Consider the following 27,078-nt stretch of genomic DNA (forward strand, 5'->3'; position numbering starts at 1 on the left):
CTTATTTGGCACAGCTGTAGCTGGATGAGGCTGCATGCTTGCTATCAAGATAGTCAAATCAGATTTGACATCCCAACTATTAGCCAGTTACTCAAGTCAAAAGGGGCGAGATCAGACTTCCTTCTTGCATGTATAACACCAGTGCTGCACATCTGACCTCAAAACTACAGTTACAACATGATAATAAAAAAAAAATCACTATTTTTTTTAACTTAAGGAAAGCCCAGTTTTTATATAGCAAAGTGCTAACAAGAAGTCACAACACAATGCAATGCATCAACTTTTTATTTAGGTGAAGAATGCCAGTTTAAGCCTTTCTTTCCAAAATGCTCACAATTTTTAAGGGAAAAAAAAAGAAGAAAATTAAAGAGAGGCTGTTCCTTCCCTGTGAGGGTCACACCTCCCTCTGGGCACGCTCCCCTTGCCCGCCTTTAAAAGCAAGGCCCCCACCACGCTGGAACACCTTAGAAGGTGGGGTAATTAAATGGAGAACTTCTTTAGCCAAGGATTTCTGGGACAGTGGCACTTCCCTTGCTACGAACTGTGAGTATTTATTGCTGGAATACATAAGTAATCTGGTTGGGGTGTTGTTTTTGTGTTTTGTCTAGGATGAGGGGTAGCCTACAAAAGCACGCATGGGACCTATGCTGTTGCTGCTTTTCCGGGGCTTTGAAGCCCTTTGCCTCTTTTGCGTGCGATTTGTGGCTTTGCACTCCTGCAAAGGGACTGTGATAACTTGGTTTTTCTCTGAGAAATGCGTTGGGAAACGGAGCTGATGGGACCTGTAAATGCCCTCCATCCGCCTCCCCAGCGTTAACCTGAGGAGCTGACATCTGACACCCCCTCCCTTGCTCAGGAGAGGATTCACCCCAGGATTTCGAAGTGCCGCTCTCATTTCCCTTTTCTCCCCGTCCCGTTTTCCCCAGAGCTCAGGTAGATCCTGACTCCCGCAAAAGCCGTCGCCGCCCGTGCCCACAGCTGCGCCGCGCGGGCCGGCAGTGCCGGGGCTCCCCGGGCGCCCCGCCGCGGAGCCGCGTGTGTGCAGGGCGTGCCCGGCTGCCGGCGGGCCGGGACAGTTCGCTCGGGGCCAGCCCGGGCGGCTCCGGGGCAGCGACAGAGGGAGGAGCTGCCGGGCCGGGCTACAGCCGCGGCGCCTCGGCGGAACGCGGTGCGCTCTGCGCGCCTCTAGGTGGAATACGGTACCGGGGGCGGGGCGGGGCAGGGCCCGTCTGGGTGGCATCTCTATGGTTCCGGGTGCGGCCCTGCCGGGACGGCGAGCGGGCGGGTGCTTCCTGCCCGGCCCCTCTATGGTGACTTTCCGGGGGGAAGGGCCGCCGCCGGCGCCGCGCGCCTGCGTGTGCCGGGCCCGCCCGCCCCCCGCCGAGGCCGCTGCCCGACGCGCGGAGCGGCGCCGGCTGCCAGCGCTCGCGGCGCCGCCGGTGCGGAGGAAGGCGCGCGCCCCGGCCCCCGCCGCGCCCCCGGGGCTCCGCGGCGGCAAATGGTGGGGCCGGACGATGCCGGAGCTCCGGGCGGCGCAGCCGTGCTTCCCGCGGGCCGGCAGGAGGCGGCGGCGGAGGAGGCGGCGGAGGAGGAGGAGGAGGACGGGGAGCGGGATGGGAGCCGGGGCTCGAGCCGGCGGAGCGGCGGGCCGGGGCAGGAGCGGCTGCTGCAGCGGTACCTGGCGGCGCTCGGCCCCGCCGCGGCGGCGAGCGGGAAGCGCTGCCCGGAGAAGCCCGCGAACGGAGCCGCCTGCGCTGTGGGCCCCTGCGGGAGGATGACCAACGGGGACGTCGGCTTCCTGCTGCCGCCGCAGGAGCCGCCGCCGCCCCCTCGGGCCGGACGGGATGAGCCAGGGCCGGAGGAGGAGGAAGCGAAACTGCAGAACGGGGGCTTCCTCCCTTGCCCGGCGGGAGGCGTCCCCTCGGGAACCGCCTTGGAAGAGCCGCTGAGGAGCTGCCGGCTGCGGAGCGAGGCGGAGCGGCGCGGGGGGGCGGCGGCCGAGAGCCCCTCGCCGCCCCGCAGCCCGGGGGGCGACGCCGGCAGCCGGACCTGCCGGGCCCGGGCAGAGCCCGCTGCCCTGCCTCCGGCGCCCCTCGGCTTCACGGACGTGAACCTGAACTCCCGCAACACGTACGAGGTGAGCCGCCGCCGCAGCGCCCCGGAGCACCTGCCCCACGGCGGGACCGCGCCCACCGAGCCGGCCCCGCCGGAGCCCGCGGAGAGGGCGCGGCACCGGGGGGGCGCCGCCGGCGCCGGCAGCACCTTCGCTGAGTTCTTCACCAGGTAAAAGAGCCGGTGGCGGGGCCGGTGCGGGGTAGCCAGCGTTGCAGCCGGGGCGAGGGCGGCCCGGGTCAGGCCGTGGGCTGCTGTGCAGGAGCGGGTCTTGGGCAGCAGGGTCTTACTGCGGGTCACGAAGAGCGGTTCCGACCCTCACGGGCTCTTTTAGGGCAGGATAGAGGCTTCGGACGTGACGGTAGGATGATAAAGGCCCTTTTACTACTACGAGCTACATGGACTTCAAACTGGAATTTGCTTCCTGTACCAGGGCATATCGCTGCCTGAACGATCACAGCGGTGCTCATTAAACCGCTTGGAGACTAAGTGAAAGTTGTTGGTGTTGGAAACTCCTTTCAAGTCGTCGTGGAAATTGCCAGGTGTTATAACGCATCTGCTACTTGTTGATGGCGTAGATAGAGTTTACTTACTTAGTTCTAAGTGTGGTGTTGAAAACTTCAAGGGCTCTGCTTTGTGCTTGAATTGACTTCTGTTGAGTTTCTAGCACAGAACTGGAAGCTGTGGGACATCCAGCTTTGTCACCTACGATCTCTGTCGCATTACTCACTCTTTAGCATACTACACAGAAGGTGCAGCTGGGGTATAATAATTTATAGCATGCTCTATATTGCCTTTATTATGCTTGAAGTGAGGAATTTAGTTTCCAGCAGTTCTGTCTCCCAAACTGAGGGGTTATAGTTGTTGTTCAAGTCACGCTGATAGGACAGTAGGTCTTTAAGTGTTTTAAGATGACAGAATAAGATTAATCTATTAACTGAAAAATTGAGATGGGAGAGGTTTGATCTCAGAGTGGGATCCCAAACTGAGAAATGACCTCTCTGCCTACTCTCAGGAAAGGGGGAGATGGATTCTTGAGGGTAGGGATAGTAGCAGTTGAAGAATAAGTTTGGTGCACTCACTTTGTTTCAGGGATGGACTGAGAGATGTCCTGCTATTCTTTCTATTCCGTATTAGTGTTCTTCCCTCCCATGCTTTTTTCCTTTTTTCTCATGTCATGTGGACTGCAGTATATTGTATGAGAGTAGCTCAGTGGGTTGGAGAATGGTGCTAATAAGGCCAAGGTTGTGAATTCAGTCCCTGTCTGGGCCATTCACTTAAAGAGTTGGACTTGGTGATCCTTGTGGGTCCCTTCCAGGTCAGAATATTCTGTGATATTACCTTCCTTTTGCCACACTACTTGAACACATCGACCAGTAACATTAGTATTGTTGCTTTTTGTCCCAAATCAATAATTGATTGAAATTCTGGAGCATTTTTTTCATAGATGCTGTGGCTTATCTGCATGTGGCAACTAAGCACTACACAGCTTCTTGTTTTCCACACCCTATACCCCTGGCCCCAGTGAAATGGGGAGAAGAATCACAAGTAAAACTTACAGGTTGAGATGAGAAAAATGTGGTAATTTAAACAAAGTAAAATGTAATTGTAATAATGATAATATAAAGAAAAACCCAAGTGATGCACAACACAATTGCTCATCAGCCATTGATTAATGCCAGACCCTTTCCCCACACACTGATCATCCTCCTCAGGGTAACTCTCCCAGTTTATGTTCTGGGCAGTAGGTTTTTGTAGTGTGGAATTCTTTTGGCCAGTTCGGATCACCTGTCCCAACTATACTTCCTCTCAGCTTTTTGTGTACTTCCTCACTGGCAGAGCATGAGACACCAAGTCCTTGACTTAGGATAAGCACAGCATAGCAGCAAACAAAACATCAGTGTGTTATCAATATTGTTCCAGTACCGAATCCAAAACAGAGCTTGGTACCAGCTACTGGGAAGAAGTTAGCTCTATCCCAGATAAAACCAGGACAATAGAAAAGTTTGAACTTGGCGTACAGTAGAAGTTGTCAATATACATTGATATTTGCTGGTGTTAGAAAAGGCTCAGTTAATAGATGAAAAAGTTTAATTGCTTCTATCCTGACAAAAGCTATAGTACAAGATATTTCAGTGGAAGAGTGACTCTCAGGAAATCTTATGTCACAGTGCCTGACTGGCCCAGCTGGCTGTGTCTCTTCTGCATTTGGCCTGGTGAGCAGTGCTGGCTACCTTCAGTTCTGCCTATACATTTATAAAAGAGCCTTAGTTACAGCTGAATCAATCTCATCAACCAAAATGAGATTGACTAATGAAAACTTCCAGTGATTTTCTTTAAAAACAAATTCAAACTTGTCTTGCTTGATAGATTTGTCTCCAGATAAATAAATACTAGAGTGGGTAATATCCATTATGAAAAGTGGTAATAAAGCTTTCATAACTTTTTCAGTAGTTAGTTCTTGTCTTCTGAACTGATATTTCAAAAGCTTAGACTTCTCACTTTTATTTTAAACTGTCCAGATTAATTCAAAGCTGACAGTTGCCAATGTAAGTGGGTTATCCTGTAGTTCTTAAAAAGTGGATGTCAGTAATGAGAACTGAAATGATATAAAAATGGTCCTGTGTTTGAATATTTGTAGCAACTCTGCTTCCTTGTGAAGTTCTCAGGAGAAGGTTGCTTGTATTTTTGAATGTGCACAGGCTCATAAATGATACTGCTGCCCAGAATTTGAGTTGTACTGAGTGAGTGTCTGTGTACCTGAGAGAGAGCAACTCACTTGTGTTTTGTCAAGAGTGTGTAGGTGCTCCCACAATGTAAAATAAAAAACAAAAGGTACTGGATGTGCTACACAGGTAACCCAGCAACCTGGAGTATCTTATGTAGGATGTTTTGTTCTTGTAATGCTCTTTGTTGAGTTTGCAAACTGTCTAAAATTTCGTATTTCCCATTGTGTTTTTCTAATAGCCATAATTATATGGAAATTATTCTAAAAGCTGGAGAATTCTTGCAGATACTTAAAGAGAAGGCAAAGGATGTCCTTCTGCTTTCAGCTTTATTGCTGAAATTGCTGTGACTGAACAGTTTGATCAGACAGATCTGGGTTAGGAGGCTGCTGTTTCCAGCTGGTCCAGCTTGTTCCCAGCTCTTCATTTACCAGACTGACCTGCTTCATAGTTCTTTGAAATAATCCATGTTAATTGTCTGTCTTCATTCACTGAGCCAGAGATAACACTGATGAGGTGAGGTGGGGGAAAAAGCAAGCAGCTGTCATCAGATGCATCTTATCCAAACTCTGTGACAGGGAGAGTGTCTGTGCCCTTGAGATTGTCATTAATAATTTAAGATCCTTGGAAAGTTTGCATTGGTAACTAGAATCTTTTTTCAGGTAAGTATTAGGTATGATATATGGCCCTGGGATCTTAAGTTGTATTTGTGCCAAATCATTAAGCCTGTCAAATCAGTACTAAAAACTTGTAACAGAAAAATAATTGGTTTTGCTCTACATCTTGTTTCTCTTCAGATGTGAAGTGGGATGCCACAAGTAGATCGGTATGTGGAGCAGAGTGTCAAGGCGGAAAATTGCTTGGCTATGGTCACTTGTGTCCACTGTGCTACTGTTTTGGTCAGAGCAACAAATGGCTTCTTGGAAGTCACCTGTCACTGCTTTGTCATGATTCATAATGCAGTAATATACAGGCATTGTTTTTATGGTTTGTGGTCTTACATAGCAGCTTACAAGGGCAATGCTCTGTTCTTGGGTTTTTGGATCGCTGTTGGATGCAGAATGGTTCAGTGAGCAGGAACATTGCATGGACAGTTGAATTAAAGCCATGATTATTACCTTGACTACAGTATACTCTAAATGTGCGGCTTTGGGGGACAGAGCAAAACAGTAAAACAAAAAGGTCAAGCAGCAGCAAGTAATCAAGGGCTGAGATAAAGACTCTATTCTGAACCTCTTCTAAAGATGCATTCTACTTCATGGTTCTATAAATAGATACTAGGCATCTTTTCAGCTTGCGTAGATATTGTACCTTTTTGAATTGTGTGTTTGCTAGACAAATTTAGGTATCTGGTAGTTGGCAAAGTTTCTTATTCCTGGATTCAAAGTTTACTGTTGACAACAGTGATATTTGCTTTTTTTGTAGTAGAGCACCATTTTCCCAAGTACTTGTGTTCCAGTATTCACCCAAGATTCACAGTGAGATTAATTTATAACTGCTACTTCTTGTAGGCCTTTGGAGTTCGCTATGCGAAATAGGTGTAAGGGGTTATAAGCATGCATGGCTAGTTGGCACACATATTCTTATGGAAACTGTCTTTAGTCTCATACTTCCTTCATTGCTCAGAGTGATTGTGTTGTCCAGAAGTTTTGAAAAATATCCACTTGAGGAGATGGAAAGTCAAAAGAAGTCAGTATTTGTAGGCACAAAGCACTAAGAAATCACTGAAGCTAACATCTTTGTCTCCATCATTGTAAACACAGCCTTGTGGTTCCATGGGTAGGCAGTTCTTCAAAAGCTGCTAATCTTCTTGCCTTTACAGATGTCCTTGGCAGAGACTGGAGTGTTGCAGGAAGGTTCACTGAGTATTGTTACTCAGTACACAGTAGTGTCTCTAGCTTTGTAGTTTATATTTCAATTTATTACTAAGCAACACTTGCAGCTTTTTGCATTACCTGGGCATCTACCTAGATGGGTCTTGAGAAGGTTTAGTACCAGATTCAGCATTTCTCTTGGAGAAAAGCTCTGCATCCATAAATCGTCAAGAAACTTCAGGGGAGGTACTGTGCACCTATGGAGAAGAAATATGTTTAGTGGACTTTTGATCAAAAATGAATCAAGTGTGAATGAGCTGTCCTAGTTGTGACAGGTCTTCTAAACCTTCCATACCTATAAAGATAAGAAAACAGATTGATGGGGTCACTTGACAGTGCTTAATTTCTATTCCACTATTGCCTAAGCCTATATCTTGGTCAGATCTTACTGATCCAGAAAAAACTTTGGTGTTTTATTTTTGATTTTGATGTTGTTTTTTTACATTGCCCAGATTAAAACAAACCAAATGAAAAAAAGTACAGCTGTACCATCAATATATTGGAAATATAGTTAAGAGAGAAGAGTTAAGGGAATACATAAAAGCTTCCCCCAGAAATCATGAGGACACCCTTCCCTGTTCTGTTTCTGGGTGCAGTTGCTTTTGCTTTCTGTAATTTAAGTGAGGAAATGGATACATATAATTGCTTTGAATTAAAGTTGACTGGAGAAAGTAAGCAAGAGTACTTGGACTCTAATCTGTGGGCAACTTCAAGCAGTACTCTTTTTTCCTAAGTTAGAGACATAAGTAACTTGATAAAAATAGGAAATAGCATTAATATTATCAAGTTGAGAAACTCCTCTGTGGATTTTTCCGTGACATTTGTGAAGAAGGATTTATTTTGTGAAGTTGTGTTGACATGTTGACCAGTTTCTGACTTTCACTGAGTGTTTCACTGTAGATAAGATGCTATGCACCCATAGAATCAATTTGATTAGAATGTCTGTTGACTAGCAAATCAAAGTTAAATTTCAGGAGCTCAAGCAAAAGAATGTTATATTGATTTAACTCTGGATAGGTTTCAGAAGGCCACGTTGCTCCAGCTTCTGTCTACAGCAAATCTTTCCCCAGCTACCCCCTCAAGGAAAAAAGCTGACAGAATATATGTCAATTCTAAAGCCTTAGATGTATAGTCTTCATCAATCTATAATGCTAAAGTGTTATTAGCAGTCTTTCTACTCTCCTTGGACAACAGTGTAATGGACAGTTATATTCTACATTGGTACATATATTTGCACTAGGAGTTTTATAACCCTAGTAGGAGTTTTCATGAAGTAAGTTCTCATTAAACTGATGCTGTAAATTTTTTGGGGGAGGTCTGTGTGGATTTTTTTCAAGCCAAACAGCTTAAATTGCTGTTTTGTGTGCAGCAAACTGTTGGAATCATAGCTTGTTTTGTTAAGGAGTGTTCTACAGAGGCATTTAAACTTAATCTGAAAGCATCTTCTCCCCCCCCCCCCCCCCCTTCATTTTGTGGAAGGCCTTTTCATTCACTGTTGTCTTCTGGTTATTTGGGGTCACAGGGATTCTTACAGAGTATATTGAGAGTACTGTGACAAAGTGAATGGGACCACTCTTCTGAATAGGCTATGACTAAAAGAAGAATTTTTTACATGGGAAATAACAACCAAAGGAGATCACTTAAATTGCAGCTGGCCTCTAAGAAAATGATAGTTTTATGTTTTTGCTCTCTTGGCTGTTCAGTTATTAATTAGGTTATTTTGCCCTGATTGCTTAAGAATAAAAAAGGAGTTTAAGGTTTTTTGTCACATTTCATTCACGTGGATGCGAAAATTGTTACTCCTCTCTTCAATTTGTTGGAACTACTAAGAAGTTTACAATATAAAGTCTGTCCTTTTTTATCATAATTGATCTTGTTTGCTGTTCAGCTGGGAAGGAACTAGGTTTGTTGATCTGGGTGGTTGGCATTGCTTTAAACTTTGAGTGTTCATCTTTTTATTATTGCTTTCCAAGGAAGTGAAGCACGTTTTTTGCTACATCTCTCTAGTACTGCAGCCTGTTTCCAAGGTTCAGTCAAACCTCTCAGAGTCTGAGAGAGCTCCAGCATAAAAATCCTACAGATTTTTGAATGAAGTCTGAACACAAGGAGAGCCTGCAGAAGAGACTGATTAATTTGCCTCTATTTTCAGAAACCAGTCAGCTGTGCAAGCTACCTGCAGAGCATTTTGCTTTTGGCTCAATATTGGAGTAACAGTCTGAAGAAGAGTGTGAGTGTTGTATGGGTGAACTTATGACTTTAGTTAGTAGAAAACTAGTTTTCATGGTCATAGATGAGTTTATTCTTTCAGAACTTCAGAAAGCCAAACACTCAGGTGAATACACTGGTGTTCTTCTGAATTCCTTTCCTGCTTTCTTATGGCCTGACTGAAAAGAATAGCTGTAGCCTATAGGAGTACTTTCCTACAATTTTTCTCCCTTCTCCAAGGTACTCCTTTATTAAAAATAAGCTATGTTCAGTTTCCATTGTTATATTGGGAATTTTTATTTAATGTGCTCTTGGGTAAGTGATAGAGTGTCTTTTGATCATGTAGCATAATAAAAGGTTCCTTGTTGGCTCCCCTTGCCTCTGACATTTGTTGGTCTAAACTTCCTGAAGGCCAGCTGTAGGAATAGGCAATCTAAGCTTGGCTGTGCTCAGACCTCAGACTCAAAGCTCTGTCCTGTCTGTGTTGCTTCAGTTGCTTGATGCATTCATTAATGTAGGATCTTGTCTGTCTTGCTGCTGGGCAGCAATGAAGCAGTTTGTATGCCGGATGCCAGAATGCTTTAAAACTCAAAACAATCCATTTGCTATCAAAGGTATTTGTGTGGTTGGCATCTATCTGCCTTATGTAGCTGAGGGAATTGGGGTGGTTTAGACTGGATGACAGGAGGCTGAATGGAGAGCTTGTCACTCTCTGCAAATACCTAAGAGGAGGTTGTAGTGCCATGGGTGTCAGTGTCTTTTTCCAGATATGAAGTAATAGGATGAGAGGAAACAGCCTCAAGTTGTGGCAAGGGAGGTTTAGGTTGGATATTGGGAAAAGGATAGGTTGGATATTGGGAAAAGGATCATCACTGAAAGGCTAGTCAAGCATTGGAACAGGCTGCCCAAAGAAGTGGTTGAGTCACCATACCTGGAGGTGTTTAAAAGTCATGTAGGTGTGACACCTGGAGACATGGTTTAGTGGTGATCCTAACAGTCGTGGGTTAATTGTTGGACTCGATTATCTTAGAGGCCTTTTCCAACCTAAATTATTATATTATTCTAGCTTTTTCTTGTCGTAAACAGTATTTTGCAAATTGCTTGCTGTTCCTCAAATTCTGTAAGTAGTGAAGTGATAGGAAAATTTCTTCCTCATTTTTAGGAAAGTTATCAGGCAAAACAGAATTAAATCAGTCCCCTGGCTTCTTATATCTGTTAATAAAGCAAAAATTAATTATTGTGTTCTGTAATATTTCTGTAATTGATCACTGAGGCAATGACACAAAATATATTGTGAATTGCTAGTTGCAGCTGAAACCCAGTGCACTGAGTGACTGCAAAAGTGCTGCAGTTAATACCTCGGTTGTGGTGCTACATTGTGCAATCAAGTAGTTGACAGGCACTCTGTCAGGCACCAGAAAGGAAAAATATTAACTGAGGCTTAACCAGGCTGGTCAGAGTTGCAATCACCCCTGGGACAATCTTCAAAATAAAACTCTGCCCTGTGTTTGAACTTCGAGTTCACAGACTTGCAGGCCATGTCAAAGGCTGGAAATCTTTATCACCTTTGCTTTGATAGCATACATTGTATAGAAACATTTAACTATAGGTATAGTGATTACCCTGATAAAGCTGGTGAGTTTTGCCTTAACTAAAAGTGAGGCACATCTAGAACAATTTCAGGTTCTTTGTTTAATTGAGTTGTACTTTGTGAGAAATCTTGGTGAGCTGACTGAAGAATTTGCTATTGTCAGGAAACAAAGGAAATGTCTCATCCCTGCTTCTGGTATTTATGATCCTCTGTGAGCTGTTGTAGCTCATTAAGCTGGAGAGTGAAAAAATGTCGATGGTTTTCTGTGGGACTTGTGAGTTGGACTGACTTGCAAAGTATAGAGAGTCTTGGAGCTGATGCAGCAGAAGAGATTGTAGGACATTACTGTGCAAGGAGGAGAAATAGGCTTCCCCATTATGTGGGTTTGTGGAAGGAAGGGATCTTGTTCCTCTAGGACTGTTTTGCTTGGAGTGTGTTGCTCATTAAGTAGCTGTGACTTTGATGGAGTAGATGTTCCTGGCTGTACAAAAAAATACCAGAAAATACAGATACACAGAATATCTTGTAGTCAGCTGGTAAAAATTCTCCACTTCTCACAACTGTGATCTAAGACTTTGTTTTAAATGCTGTGAGTAAGTGACCTTTGATCATTATTAGAGAAGATTGACCATAGTGTCAAAATAGCTTTATAACTGCCTGATCAAACATGAAAATGATACACCAGTTTGGCATATAGCTCTGTTTTGCTATTTCACTCTAAAAAGTAAAGGCTGATTCTCTTCCTTTATTTGTATTAAACCATTCTGAAATTTAACCACATCAGTTACCTTGCTTATGTGTCTGCTTTTTATGTATGTTTTTGAATGTTTGAACTGCTTGTAAAGCTGATCTGTGGAACAGCTCTTTGTTAGGTAGAGTGTAGTCTGGTAAAATACAGTTTATCAGTGAGTGTTCTGTACAAAGTGTTCTTTAATACTGCTAAACTCTTTCAACTCTTAAAACTTTCCAAGTATTTGTATACCTGTAGTAAAACTTCTGCCAGTTTGTAAAGCCACTGTGGGACTGGTATCCACTAGGAGCTTGATAAGAGAGTTGATCTAATTTAGTCTCATCAGTGCAGTTCCATGATTGTTCTGTCAATCTTTGCCCTCTCCAAGAAGCCACCTCCTTCCCAGTTTCTCAATCCTTAGCAGCTAGTCCTTGACAGTTCATTAAATTTCAGGCATACCTAATTGTAGCCAAGGCTTTAGAATATAAATGGAGACATCATATTTAATTAAAAAAAAATACTACAAGCTTGGTCTTGCTGAGGATGGTTGTTGTTCTGGGTAGGAGTTTTCATTTCCTTATTTTATTTGTTTTTGTTGGAGGGGTGGGGAAGCAAGAGAGGCCAAAAGCTTGCTTGTGTAGCATTTAAGACTGCAGGTTCAGAGTATTGCAAACATTGAAGCTCCTTTGGAGAGTGTCATTTGCAATATTCTTTGGGTTATCTTGGTGCAGAGAGAAAGAGGAGATCTTTACATCTAGAAAGTGCTAAAACTAGAAACCTATAACAAATCTGTAGTTGGGGTGATAAAATTAAAAGAGAGTCTTGTATCTAGCAGCTGCTTGGAAAATGGTGGAAAATGTAAACTGTAAAATTGGTCGGGTCACATCTCTTCCAATATAGGGCGCAACTTTGAAGCTTGTGCTGAGAGCAATCACAAATGTATTGGATCAAAATGGGCTGACACTTGAAGCTACTGAAATTAAAGATGTAGAATGCCTGTTGCTCTGCAGGCTTTGTAAGTGGCTAACCAAAAAGGTTTTATTTCCTTTCAATGATTCATTATTTATGCTTAGAGTTGAGTTACCTTTGTTTCTGCATGTAAATTATTGAAAAGTCTTGTAAAGCAGAGGGGCTAATTCTTCTTAATAAAGCAATGGGTTTTTTTTTTCTGTTGTTATTTCCAAATTATTTCACATGAGAGTATAACAGCATGGCCAAGACTCAAGTATGGAGAAGAATTCTGTTGTTCTTAAGCAGCTTTTGTTACGCCTGGTATAGAGATGCCAATATGAATGTAATAGTTCTTGTTATGTATTTGGGTATGGAATATTCCATATAGAATATGGAATTGCAGGCTTATAGAAGTCTCCAGAATTTGTTCTAAAAGTATGGTTTTAAGTAAAAAGGATTAATTTTAGTGTTTTCTGTCTGTAAAAATGTATCTGTAGCAATTCCTGGAACATGCCTCTTCTAACTCTTTACTGATACAACTCTCTGGGTAAAGATTGTTGGGTAAATAAGTAATTTCCTTATCAGCTTGCCTTTCAGCTAATTCAAATTTCAACAAGTTTCAAACATACACCTATTTTGTATGCTTATGAAGCTTATTAAAAAATTAGCATGGGGTGGAGAAAGGGCAGATAGAATGTACAAGCAGAATCTCTTTGTGGAGATGCAAAATCAGTTGTTTTGTAATACAAACACAGTTTTTAATGAATTTTGTTACTTTATTCCTTTTACATGCTCTGAGATTTCGTTGGAATCAGTAGATTTTTAATGTTATTTCAGAAAAATTTAACTTCAGGGCTTTTAACTGCATTTTTGTAACTATATTAAAAACACAGAAAATGTACTGGGTTTTTTGGTCCAACTTGGTGTTCATTTGTAGCATTACTTCTGTACTGGATTTCCTGTCTAAGCCTTTGTGATTGTGATTCTGTGAGGAATCTGTGGGTTGCTGATTCCTTCCTGTTTGTGTGTTGCTTCTTTGGATTAAAATGATGCTGTTGTCTTATGCAGTGTTTACTAACAGGTACTAGGTGCTTAATCAAAAGGAAAATCTAATCAGCCCTCACTTCCTCTGTCAGCTCTCGTGGCTTTCAAATCTTGTTTCTTGGCATAACAACTTTCCTGTTATCAAAGCTCTTGAAAGATGGATGCAATGAGAAGAAATTATTGATGATGGAGAATGACAGTAAACCAGATTGTTGTGTGTAAAGTAAAAGTCAGAAAAATATTTTGACAGTTAGCTTTTTATTTAAAAAAAGTAACTTAGACTATGCTAGTATAACTTGAGATCTCTTTTTGGAGCTATTTTATTTGTAAATGAATGGATAACTTTGAGCCTGCTCAAAATGTTTATTTTCTAAGGATGAGAAATCGGAGAATAGTAGTTTACCTTTCAGCATTGACATATAAACACAGCATTAATATATTGGTAACGTTATCCTAATATCTGAATATTTTATTTGGAAAGAAAATGTTTTTCTGGTGCCACACTACATTTGCCAAGGATGCCCATAGTTTAGTGGTTTTGTTTTGGTTTTTTTGGTTGTTTTTTTTCTGTTTTTTTTGTTTGTGGTCATTTTTTAGGGGTGTTTGTGTTTTGTTTTGATTTTCTTTTGTCTAATGTAATACAGCATTTCAAATTAAATTAATTTTTATATTAAAGTGAAATGTAAGGAAGCATAATTTCCTCATGCGTATCAGTAATGCTCTTCTTTGATACCACTTGAATTTTGCCAATTTTTTTTTGTAGTGCAAGATGAATAGAGAAAAGTAGTCTCATTGTTAGTATGCTTTATACTGATATTCCTCCTAAAAGGCTCAAGTATAACTCCAACCTTCCTCTACACCTGAAATCTGTCTATAGATTGCTTAAAGTGTCAGAATAGGTGAAGCTTGAGCCTGTATATGGAGTTTTAATGATTGAATGATTGGGAAGGAAAGCTCTGAAGGTGTTGCTGGGTTGCACAAAGCGGTGGAATACAGCTATAGCCTGGTGTTCGTGGCACACAGAGGAGCTGTACAAAGGGAAGATCCATATATGTTATCTCTGTTGAGAGAGCTGTAGAAAAAATATGTGTAGCTTGAAACAAGGTTAGTTTGACATTTTTGGTCAAACAAAAGATTCTTGTCAGACTCTTGTTCTTGTGGAGAGGTGACTCAGTTATACCTAGAGGCAGACTGCTGGAGGTGGATCTACCCTGGAGCCTTTCCTACCTGCTGCTGTTCAAAGCACTTCAGTTTTATTTGAGTGGCTGTTGTGCAAATACAGCACAGTCTGGTTTTGGATAAAATTTAAGACCAAGGTTGAAGTAATTGTCTCATATTTTCCAGCAACTTCCTCTAAATCTTGGAAATCTGTCATCCTCTCTACCTATAGCTACCTGGAAATTAGAAAGAAGTTTTTTTGTGTTGAGATTTTTTTTGGGGGGAGCTCAAAACCTCAAAGTAAATTAAAAAAAAAATCACTAAAGTATCAAGTTCTACCTATCCCCTTCTGAGACTTAATTCTAATTGCATTTAGACTACACTAATAAATAGTAACAAACAAGTGATTTTAAAAGCAAAAGTGGAATGGAAACAAGTAATTTCATTAGTAGAACATAGTGTTAATGTCACCTTTACAAATGGTTAACATTTTTGAATTGCTGTACCACCAGTATGGTGAATCTTGCATAGACCATTCTGAGCACAGGCAGAAATAGTTGAAGCAACACTGTTAACAGGGGGGAAAACCACCCGTCATAGCTGTCATTACAGCTGTTGCAGTTGTGTGATCACAGGGCACAGGTTATTGTTTAGCGTAACCCAAACCATGTTAGCAGTTGATGTCCTGGTCTGTGCCAATAACTTCTCATTCTGTGGCATTTCATTTCGCTTTCAAGATCTTCAAGGCACCTACTGAAACATTTTAGAGTGTCATTTGAGGGTGTTAATATGTGTTATATAAAAGAAGCAGGGGGGAAAAAACCTTTGCAGCTTTCCCCTGGGCTTTTGTAAACCAGAGCTTAAATCAACGAACTGATTTAATATTTCTACCCCATGGATCCTTGCATCAGAAAGAATTGTTCAGTTCTAGAGTGTAGACTCTTTTTTTAAGGAATTTTGAGGTTTTCAAATGGATTTTGAGATTCTATACCAAAATGCTATTGACTTTTCAGCCATTTCAATAGTTGACTCTTCCCGGGATCAGTGAGACTCATGAATATTCTAAGCAGTAAGAAGCACATCAAATGTAGTACACTTCCTGCAGTTCAGTGAATGCAACTTTTAAGCATTCACAGATGCTGTTCCTTAGCAAGGCTTTTGTAAGGCTTTACTGCTGTCAAGAACACCTCAGATGTGATACTGTTAGTTGCCAAAACAATGTATTAAGAAGTGTCCTTCCATCTTCAGCAAAGTTAATTTGTAATCTCTCATTAATTGTCTTTGGATTAGAATTGTTGTGTGAAGTTTATTCTGACATGATACAAAGTTTTACCAGCTTTCAGCCTTCACAAGAAACAGACTTAATTGAAAATGTGCTCAGTAAAAGTTCTTTCCTTACAGACTACATTAAGGGAGGTTTTTTAAAATGTTTTATTTGTTTAAAAAGAAGCTGAAAAATTAAATATTGTGAAAGCCATGAGCACACTTAAATATTTTGTATCAAAATATTAATTTAAAAAATCTGTATGTTTACACAGTTTTTTTTTCTTTTTAAAAATCTACCACCTGGTTAATAATGAACCAGCTTTGATACAGTGACAGATTGCCATCAATATTAAATGCATATTTCAGCTTCTACATATACTAGCGGCAGTGGAGTTCAACTGCCAAGTAACTGGTGGTGTTCCATAGTATGGACAGAGACTGGATGGTTATTGCTACCCATGAAGTCAAGAAAGATACTCCAGAATGTACCTTCCTGCATACCTGCTTTTGTGGAAAAGGTCTTCTCTAATGAACTTCTAATACAGCTGTTGCAGATTTAAGGGCAGGGCTGTGGAGTAGTGCAGAGTGACATGTTGTCTTTAGAAAACTTCTGTCTTGTTTGAATTCTTTGAATGCTCCTCCTTCCCTCCTGAAGACAATGTAAAGCACTGTGAAAAGTGTCCTTATGAAATGAGCCTTTGTTATTTATGTAAGCACACTTTTTTTTTTTTTTTTTTTGTCTTACTGAGTGGATCTGTTCATTTCACTAATAGTGTGCAGTCCTGGGATTGACTGAGGATGGTTTTTTCAAAGGCATGGGTACCATGGCTAGTCTTTTTCACTGTTCCTCCTTTCCAGGCTGTATATCAGAAACCACTGTCTTGGAGCTTCTGAGTGCTACCTCGGCTTCTGCAGGGGTGGATGAAGATATTACAAATTTCTCTGATGGGGACAGAATTGTGGGATGCGTGGACCACAACCAATGCTTGCTAAAAGAATTTGTATTAATTAAAGTATTATTAGTAGCAACGACTCAATTCCGTTAATGGCAACCAACTATTCAAACCATGCAATCAGTTATTCCTAAACATGTTTTCCCAGTAACTGGGTTGGAACAACATCTGGGAGACCTCCACAGAAGTGGCACAGTGTACTGGCGCATCAACAGATTCTATCTGGGCATTCTGCAAAAATCTCTCATAGTGTTCTCATCAATCAGGTGTGTGTGTGTAATCCTGTACTCCCTGCCCAACTATAGCAACTGCTGTTTTCTTGAATGAAGTCTTTCAACGTTTTTTTTTTTTTTTCCAAGCTGTTGATGATGGTAGTGTGTGGCAGTGGCCTCAAATGGAGTGAGGAAAGTCTTGGTGTTCTGAGTTTCTTGATTTTTTCCAGGATCCCACGGGACTACCAGTCTTGAGCTTACCGGTTTTTGGGAGGCTTCCACGCTCTATCAGCACCTTCTTCTCCATCTCTCCAGCTTGCTGTTTGCTGGTGGCTGGATCCTCAGCTACACAAAAGTTCACAGTCTGAGGGTTCATTCACACAAACTTGCAATGAAAGGATTTTTGACAGGAATTTGCTTGTTTCCCAAATAACAAAAAACATTCTGGGAACAAAAAAGATAGCTTGCGTATGAAGACCGTACAAGATCTTACAAACATTAACAGTTCCTAATTGTAAAACTATGCTGCCTGGCCAGAAACCCTGACAGCACTGGAATTTAAGAGCCCTGAGCACTTTTCAGATAGATTGTGGTTGTGAAGCATGCTACTTTTATCTGGGCAAAGCTAAGGGACTGTTTGCTGTGCACAAACATTTCTGCTTCAAATTTGAAAAGGAATTGTATTTTAAAATACAGCAAATACTTTAAGTAAAGAATGAATCTGGGGATCTCTTTGCAGAAGAAGAGTGTGAAGTTAGCTAGTTAACACTACAAAAACATCTTCCACCAAAAGTACTCCCATATGAGGTCAGCTGGTAAGCTTCCTGAGAAATAACCTTACAGACTATTGAGCTTTTAATCCCTTTGTGTTAAGAGTTTCTGGAAAGTTACTTTCCAGTATTCAGAATAAATACACTTTTTCCATTTTTAAAGCACTTGTACATAACATGGTCTGTGGGAACTTGTGATTGGAGTCAAATAGTATAGCTGAGTATCTGACATGTGGTCACTAACACGGTCTTGTGATGGTTGGCTTTCTAAGAAGTAAGAGCAGTGCAGTCATCTGCCTCTTTGGATGTAATTGCCTTAGGCACTGATAAAGGTTGTCTGCTAAACAGAAGCTGTGTGATTCTTGCCTGGTTTTCTAGTCCCTTCTATGAAAGTTGAAGGTGTGAAGATTGGTACAAGTAATAATTCACCATTTAAAAAAAAATCTCTTAAGTTACAGGGTGTTTTTCAGCTGTTGTCATTTCAGTCTCCATATAAGTCAGGAAGAAACATTTAAAGCAAACCCCAAATAAAAGTTGAGAGTCTGCTGTGCGCTGTTTATATATAAGAAAGTGCCTGCTATTACTTTAAAAAGCTGTGGTATTGCATAGTTCAGAGGTAAAGTTGAGTGTTAAGTACGAATATTAGCATCAAAGCACCTGTAATTGAAAATGCTCTACTCCAAATTAATTATTTGAAAGTAGAACGCACTACGCATTTGCTGGGCAGTAAATCTCTACAGTTCACCCAAGTGGTAAACTGGTGGAGAAGTTGAAGAAATGTAAGTAGGCACAATATAATTTGTTTATATGCTTATAACAAACAAAACAAAATCCTCTCTTTTCAGAAACTTCTTCACTAAAAGGACAAAGGAACTCAAACCTGCTGTCCAAAGCGCTCCTGGTTGGAAGTTGTTTGGAAAAGTCCCACCCAGGGAAAACCTTCCAAAAGATTCCAAAATTATTCAGCAGGTGAGTAAACATCACACAACTCAAGGTAGGAAGATTGCAAAAATAACACACAGGTACTGCATTTCTCTGCTGTTATATCCACATTGGTGTTACATGACCACAGGGTGCTCTGAGAACATTATTTTGGGGCTTTGTTTAAGTAATCGTAGTTACTAAGGAGTTTGAGTTTTATGATTATTTTGTACATTCTTCAGTACATCTCAGTACTTATTAAAAGTACTTACAAAAACGTGGTATATGTTCAAAAAGCATTTAAGCTGTTTTTGTCAAGGCATTAGAACTTGCATTAATTTCCCATATAAATTTTTGTCTTATTTAACATGGCATGCTGCAATCTGACTCATTTTTCCATTGCCATCCTTGTCTGGAAGACTCCCTGGGTAGGTGACCTGTGACAAATTGCTTAGAATTTTGAAACATGTCATCTTCTTTAAATTAAAGTTTTAATCTCACTCAAGATATTTTGTTGCAAAATAATACTGTAAGTTAAACTTGAGTTTGAGCTACTGGAATTCTTCACAAAGATACCTCTGATTTCCTTCCTCTGTCACAAGGTTGCACTTCCATATAATTGTTCCTGTGGAATCTGTCTTGGATAAAATAATACTTCTGATAAAATAATACTAAAATGTCCGTCTTCAAAGGGGCGCAATTGCTAATGTATCATTAACATAATGTCAGCGTGCAAACCTGAAGCTGAAAGATTGGTTGACATAAGAAATATGAATGTCCCTGGTGTTGGTTAGAACAGTAACTTGAATCTCTTGAGGGCTGCTTTCTCTGTCTCCTTTCTTAAATTCCAAATAAGCTGATGTGTTTGGCAGGTATAAATGGCTGTCAATGAGGCAGTGTTCAGTTATCTCCTAGAAGGGGCTTTGTGGCAAAGAGGGCCTTTTGGGAGCAACCAAAGTAAAAAAATGAGAGGATCTTTTTGAAGGACTTTAATGCAATGTGATTTGTGACAATGGGTTGAGGTTATGTGACCTTTAGAGATCCCTTCCAACCCAAATTATTCTGTGGTTTGTACTGTGAAGTAAACTGAATGTTTTTTCTGTTTTCAAATACACTTTTCTTATTTAAGTGGTTTGCCTCTGAGTAGGAGAGGGCAAGCATTCTTGGTTTGCTTGCAGGTGCATGCTGTTGGCCTTGTGCTATGAAAATACTGTGGTAAAATCCAGATGACTCTTCCATCTTGAGAAATGGAGAATCTGCACAATGTTACCTGTCATCTGCTTGCTGTTTTCTAGTAATGAAGATATTTGTTCTGGAGAACATGTTATAATAGAATGGTTTGGTTTGGAAGGGAGTCCTACTCTCCCTGCTATAGGCTGACACCTTCCAATAGACCAGTTTGCTCAAAACCCTGTCCAACCTGACTTTGAACACTTTCAGGGATGGGGCATCTACAACTTTCCTGGGCAACTTCCTTGAAGATGATGATCTGAAGAAACAGTCCTGCTTTCTTATTCTGTTTTCCCTCAGTGATTGTGTTTGTTTTAAATGGTAGTGTTCCTATTTTTTAAATCCTCTAAAGTGTCAGAAAAGCAAATGTATGCAGCAATGTATTAGCTGTAACCATGATTGAGTTGCTCCTAGTCATGTGGGTTGTGCTGTAATGTTTTCCAGGTTAGAGTCACTGTTGGATTTACATGATCTTGCGTAAAGTACCGGTAATAGCTAATAGGTTTAGTTTTCTATTTGGCTAAAGCAGGCATGGTCTTTATCTAATGCTTTATGAGCTAAAAGATAGTTGCCAAAGGGGGAACCAGCTTGACAGTGTTCTCCACACACAGAGCTACATACCTAAGGAAATTTGATCTTAAATTGAGAAATTACTCCATTTTCTCCATAATTGGCATATGTCAAATGTCTTACACATGTTTAAAATTTACTATATAGCTCCATGTGCATATGTCTTTGAAGAAAAGCTGATGGTTACTTTTCTCAAAAAATGTTTGCATTTGCTAAGCTGGTGATGGGTTAGAATGAATGTAGGCACACTTGGTTATTGAGTATCAGTGGGGAATAGCATCTTCACTTCAAATGGCTGACTGTAGTCTCTAGACTAGTTCCTCAGTAGGCTGGAAAAGAATATAAAGTCTTCAAGAAGTTGACAGAAGTATGATTAAACCTTAATTTGTTTTGTTTACATACAGTTCTGTGTATCTGTCAGGTTACTTCATAACCTACATGGAATGTATCTCTAACCTTGCACTTTGACTTTCTAAATCAGAGTGGAGGGATCAGATATGATTGAAACAGAAACCCGCATTTTCCCCCCAATTTTTTTAGCTCTTTGTGGACAGAACCATGGTTACTTCTTGTTAGCTAGCTTTTTAAAATGACCCTTGGGTGTAAGACTACAGGAAGGTGGGAAAGCAGCCTGTGAGGGAAGTTATGGTAGTTTATTATTAGCAACAAATCTTGCCATTCCTGAACATTATTTTTCATGGTTGGGCACAGTCCTTTCACTTTACTGATGTCAGTGGCCAGTTTTGTGAGGGTGCAAATAAACCCTTGATTAAGGAAACTCGGTAATCAGTCAGCATCCTGCATGTAAAAGATGAGATGTTAAGAGGCCCGGTTGCAAGAAAAATTAACTCACAACAGGAAAAACTTTGCAATGAATAAGAGGAGGAAGTCTTTTGGATAATACTTACATCAAAGTTTTATGGCAATATCATGAAGCATGAAGTACTTTCCTATTAGTAAAACAGAAAAATTACATCATTGTAGATGTATAGCCAAAAGACTGGTAGGGGTTATGTGCCCCTTTTCCATCCTAGCTGAAGGAAACTGCCTTTGTTCTTTTTGTTATGGTAAGAATGGTGTAGTAAATTGCTGATTACATTTAAATGAATGCTTGTGGCTCCCAGTCACTGTCTATCAACTAGACACTGCTATATGACAACTTGACTTCCAGAGAAGTCAGGTAGTGCTTGTAATATCTTGAATAACCTCCAAGAAAATCTGGAAACTTAATTGGGGATACTGTTTCAGACATATTTCAGATGACGATGCCAGCCAGCTGTGCCTTCAGAGACTGCCTAATGAACATGATTGTAAATAATTTCTTTGCAAGCCTCTTAGCCCATGGAGAAGATGATGAATGTTTTTGTGATACAGCAGCCTGCAGGGTTTGCCTGCACCATCCGTGCAGCTGCGCCGCCTCGGGCGAGATGCGCTCCCTCAAAGTGGGTCAGAGGTTGAAAGTTCTTGGCAGCTGCATCTCCCCACTCGCAGCTGCTGGCACGCTCATCTCTCCTTGGATTTAGAGCTGCCCAAGCAGGATGTGATTGAGGCCAACTCTTTTGCTGGACATCTCCTTCCTCTGGGCTTCATTCCTTCACTGTTTTTTTGAAAAGGGAAAACGACTCCCCAGGACTGCAAATGTCAAATGCATTTGATGGTTTTAGGAAGTGTGCCTTTTTTCATGAACTGCAGCTAATAAAACTAGCTTTTATAAGAAGCATGTTGTCATTAATGATGAGTTTGGTAAATTCTTTTTAGTCTTTAGTCTGCTTTAAATTAGACTGTTGAAATACTTTAATGCAGAAGCATTTAAAGCAGAAACAGACTTGTGGCTGATATACAACATTTTGGAATGTATTGACTAAAGTCCAAGTTCTGTTTAAAAATGCAAGCACAATTTCACTTTTTGTGCATATAGTTAAAGAAAAGAGCTTTTAATCTATGACAAAAAGTTTTCTGAATATCAAGTCATTAAGTTTATCTTATTTTATTAAAGCAGGCTTGCATACTTTTTATTGATGTGTTTAAAGCAGTATGGTGTGTTTTTCCTAATATGCCTAAATTAAAGTAAATTCAAAATATGCATTTACACATTGGAAAATAAAAAAAGCAAAAAGTACACCAAATGTGCTTTATCAGCAGGTTTAATAATGCTTCTATCAGTGGCAGCCTTAAATGAAGTGGAAAAGAAAGAGCTTCTTTTTTACTTAAATCTGCCACACCATTAAAAGCTTGCAGTGATTTTAGCAATGACTGCTTGTTCAGAAGTGAAGTAATCTTTTGAATAGCTGTCACCTTGTGTACAAAATTGAAGGTCTTAATCTTTGACAGTCCATTAAGTGCTAGCTTCGACTGGGTCAATGTTGTACATCTAACCTCTGAAAATATGTTGGGATGGCTCTGAAATATTTACAAAAAAAGAAATACCTGAGGGCTAAAAAATACCTTGACTGTATTTCCAATGTTGTTATCTCCAGTCTGAGATCTAACGGGGAAATTGCAGTCATTGATTCACCAGAATTCCTGTAGTCTCCCAGGGACAAGGGTTTTCAGAGGCTTCTCTTCCGAGGAACAGATGTGGTTTGAATCAGTTTTCATATGACTCAAACATTTTGGCTTGTAATATTAACTCTTCCCTCTAATCTTGATTGTTAGAGTTTAAAAGTGCACAAAGCTCATAATGCTTTTAAAATGTGTGTGTGTGTAAACAAACCCAAGGACTGACTATCTCAGAGAAGTTGTTGAATGCTGTTTTACAGGAGTGGGTTTTAAGAAGATTGTTATTTAGAGGTCATGTTGGCTCACCTTGGACTACTATTGGAGAAAAAAGAAAGGCAAGACTTCTGCCTGTTTGCCAGATACAGAGCAGAAATACATTGGTAACAAACTGCCTTGAAACAAGGACAGATAATAAATGGGGCTATTTGGTCTTGCAAGGAACCTGTAACACTTGAATAACTATTTGCCCTACCAGAAGCAGTGAGAAGTCTGGGATTGTTGTCTTTGTAGGTGCTGTAGCAGTTCAGATTCAGTTGAGAAATATCCCACATAATTCAATTATCACATGTGTAGTCAGTAAAATATCTATTCTAGAGCTAAACCATAGACATTCCCCAGTGTTTTAGATTTCTTCCCTGATTATCTTGTCAGTAAAATGGTAGTGAAACTGTAGGACCTCAGAGTGACAGATGTTTTCTTTTGTTTTGCATAAAGGCCTTAAAATACAGTTCAGCTCCTACTGCCAGGACATTACAACTTGCTTTGACAAGGGAAATTTGTTAAGGAGAACTTCTTGCAATGTCAGTGCTATGTTGGTGGCACAAATGCATCTCAGGGGAGCACCTTACCAGGGAGGATGGGATCAGTGTTTTGAAAATAACATGGAAGTATTGAATCTGCTGATGTGAATTTTTCTGATTGCTTTTTTTTAAAAAAATGAAGTCTTTAAGAGCAACTTCAGAGTATTGAAACAACTATTCTCTTACTGAGGCTTGAAAAAGAAAGCATAAGCATACATAGGTATGTATTTTCATTTCTCTTCCTGAAAGTTGCTTGATTTGGAGGAAACAAATAATATAAATAGAGGTAATAAAATTATAGAACTTATTTTACTTGGATTTGGTGGGGAAAAAAAATTATTTTTTGGTCTTCTGGAGTCTGTTTTTGTGGGATTCCTCTCCTTCTATTGGGCCTTTGAATTTCTTTAGCCAAGCATGATACGTAGGATTTTTTCTTCTCTCAAAGAACTGAGCATTTGCAGGTTAAGCAGACATGCTGCTGAGCTTGAGGTGCTGAGGAAGCAAAATCATCATCTAGGCAGGCTGTATTGAATTCCAAAGGGATAGGTTCGGATGGTAAAACAGCTCTTTCATGGACATTTATTTAAAGTATGAGATTGTGAGGTCTTTTTGTTGATTTGTTTTAATAAAAATCTTACCCTTCCAAGGCTGGCTTGGTACTTCAGTACAGAAAAAGAAAAATAGTATGGCAAGGGTGAAGAAAGCCTTTAAAATGGTTTCTATTATTCTGAACACTGCAGATATGTTCTGTTGAATTAATGATAAAAACTTTATTTTCCTTCTTCCAGGCACTGTAATTCAAGGCTTAAAAGCAGTGGGCTTTGTTTGTGACCTCCCCTACACCTCATCTTTAAGCTTGGCTTATCTTTCCATTATAAAACCAACTTTGACTTTTGGTTGGAAATGTGCAGAGTTGTGGTTGTACAGGGTTTCCTGTAGCTGGGCTTGCTTTTATACCTGGTTGCCTTGCTACTTGAGTGGTGCTTAGAATCTTATTTATAGTGGAAGTGACTGTTGCTCAAAGCATTACAAATACATCTCTGTTACTACCAGCAAGGCTGAGATAGAGCCCACTTTTGAGCTTTCAGTTTAGAAATGCCAATGATAACGTGACAGGGGACAATGTTTTGTTTTTCCTTTCTAACAGCACATACCTTCCAAGGCTGTGGTTAAGTCAGTCTAATGTTTGTGAGTGGTGTGTGCTAGGGAGACACAGGCTGTATCAGGTACTGCCTCAGTCATACATCTGAGAAGCACCATGGAAAAAATCTCCCTTTGGGCAAAGGGGTTGATTACTGAAAATATAAAACATGAGTTAAACCAGAAAAACAATCCAGTTGATGTCTGTACAGATCTTGCACAATGGGAAGTCTTTGTCTTATGTGTCTATTTTGAGGGCTGGAAAAGGAAGGAGGAACAGACAAATCCACGTTTTCTCAAATGTACAGGATAAATACTCTACATGTGAATTTAAATTTTGGCTTGCATATTGCTGTTTTGCAATGGTCTTTTCCTTTATTCACTAAGGCTCTGCTTCTGTTTTTCTTATTAGGATGACAGTTCTGGCAGTCTTGCGTCAATATCTGCTCTCAGTCTATTAAACACAGGGGTATGAAACTTAATATATACTTTTTGTAGTTGTATTTGATGCCATGCATGGGATTGTGTAGCACTCATTAAAATAGTACAAACATCACATTTTCACAGTAGCATGAATATTTTATGGCACTAACCATCAACTCATTAAAAACCATTAGCAAAATAAACAGGTTTCACATGTGAGTCTCACTAACAACTTGAAGTGATAGAGAATTATTGTTTATTGTTTATAATGCATGTTCTTGGATAGTAAGAAATAGGTAATCATAGAGCTTGACAGTAATTTACTTTCTATGTTTGCTGTGCCTCATTGCTTAATGGTAAAAATTTTTGAAAGGCTTAATTTGTAATATTTTTGAACACCCTATTAAATTTGAAAATTGATATATTAGAATTTTCTTTCTGTCACTGAGCTGCACAAGCTATTAGCAGTGGCACTTCAGATCTCCAGATGCTTTTGCTATTTCCAACGTGACACTGAAAAACTAGAAAAGCTGTTGAAACTTTTGTTGCATTTTACATTATCTGTCTGACTGGGATCCTTCTGGAATTGTGTATGCCCATTACTTTGTACACTTTTTGTGTAATTCTGCACTCCGTATTAAACATGAATAGTACAGATTGGCTTTTTAGTTCTGTGGAACAGTGAAACAGAGCAGTCATATAACTGCTGGTTGATTCTGATGCCTGTGGTTCACATTACATGGCCTGACCACTCTCATCATATCTTTATTGGGCTCAGGGCTGATGGCTTCTTGTAAACAAAAGAAGATGAAACTTGATGCACCTTATTAAATATCCAATTGAGGAAAAAATACAGCAAACAAAGAATTGAAAGTGAATGGCGTTAACTTTGGAAGATTGACCTAGAAACTCTCAAGTGTCTGTTTGGTTGTCCTTTTGTACTGTGTGAAGATTAGTATTTTCTTCTCCATCAATACATCTGTTCTTTCTGTTTTGCCTGCAAATTAGGTGAGAATGTACTGTTCTGCCTGTCCTGACAGCATCTGGAATTCTTATTTCTGGGAAAATGTCTGGTTTATGACTCACAGAATTTTTAAGTGACATCTACTCTTGCTATAAACACTTCTCTGTTTATAATCACCTTGTAGCCAGTGCTAGCTCAGCAATTGTAACATTTAACCTGGAGGCAATATGCATGCTGATGTAAGATTGTTCATTAGCAGAAATTCTTCTTACACAGATGGACTCCTAGGTGATTCTATTAGTGCTTCTATTCTTGGATGATCAACCCTGATTCAAATGAAGGCGTATAATCTTTCTAATGACAGTTTGCTGTACAACATCATGAAAATAATGATAATAGATGTTTGATAGATCTGTCTGCTCCGGTCACGTGTGTGTAGAAGGGAGAGAGCTTTAAAACCTTTTGCACAATATATGGCAATCCCTGTTCTGTTTTGTCAGCAGAAGTCACAGATGACTGAATAAAATCTGTTATAGGAACAGACTTAGCGTTAGAGAGGATAAAGCATATTAGAAAAAGTTGTCATACACAGGAAGTTTAATTGGAGTATTAGTATGCATTAACATCTACCTTAAATAGAGGCAATCCTTAAGACAGGGGAAGTTTATTCAGTGTTGCATTCTTTAGTTGCATAAATTCTCTACACATCAGATGCCTTTCTCCTCCAGCATACCTACAACATAATTGGATGGGTGGTGTTTTGTCTGTATAATTGGTACTGTGAGAACTTCCATAGTCCTTGTAACCAAAGGCTTTTATCACTCATTCCCAGGAGTTCAGCTTTTGTTGTTGGAGCATAAATAGATCAAACTTAATTCCAGATTCATGTTGAATTTTATGGTTGGTATTTATTCCTTTACAGCTGTGTAGTCTGGCCTC

At 40.3% G+C, this 27,078-nt stretch overlaps 1 protein-coding gene across 3 annotated transcripts in view; it reads left to right on the forward strand.

Annotated features, from left to right (window-relative positions):
- Positions 1 to 1,449: 1,449 nt before the first annotated feature.
- TBC1D12 (TBC1 domain family member 12) overlaps positions 1,450 to 27,078 on the forward strand; it is a 41,225-nt gene continuing 15,596 nt past the window's right edge. Inside the window, exons 1-3 of one of the 3 annotated variants that reach the window (XM_085583647.1) lie at positions 1,450 to 2,283; positions 18,438 to 18,561; positions 25,165 to 25,221. In XM_085583647.1, the coding sequence (XP_085439773.1) occupies positions 1,499 to 2,283; positions 18,438 to 18,561; positions 25,165 to 25,221 (966 nt within the window). In that variant the 5' untranslated portion in view covers positions 1,450 to 1,498. The remainder of the gene's footprint in view (positions 2,284 to 18,437; positions 18,562 to 25,164; positions 25,222 to 27,078) is intronic. The other 2 variants (XM_021539549.3, XM_085583646.1) reach the window with 2 other exon arrangements.

Source organism: Lonchura striata, chromosome 6, assembly GCF_050655825.1.
Source record: "Lonchura striata isolate lonStrDom1 chromosome 6, ASM5065582v1, whole genome shotgun sequence".
NCBI classification, from domain to species: Eukaryota; Metazoa; Chordata; class Aves; order Passeriformes; family Estrildidae; genus Lonchura; species Lonchura striata.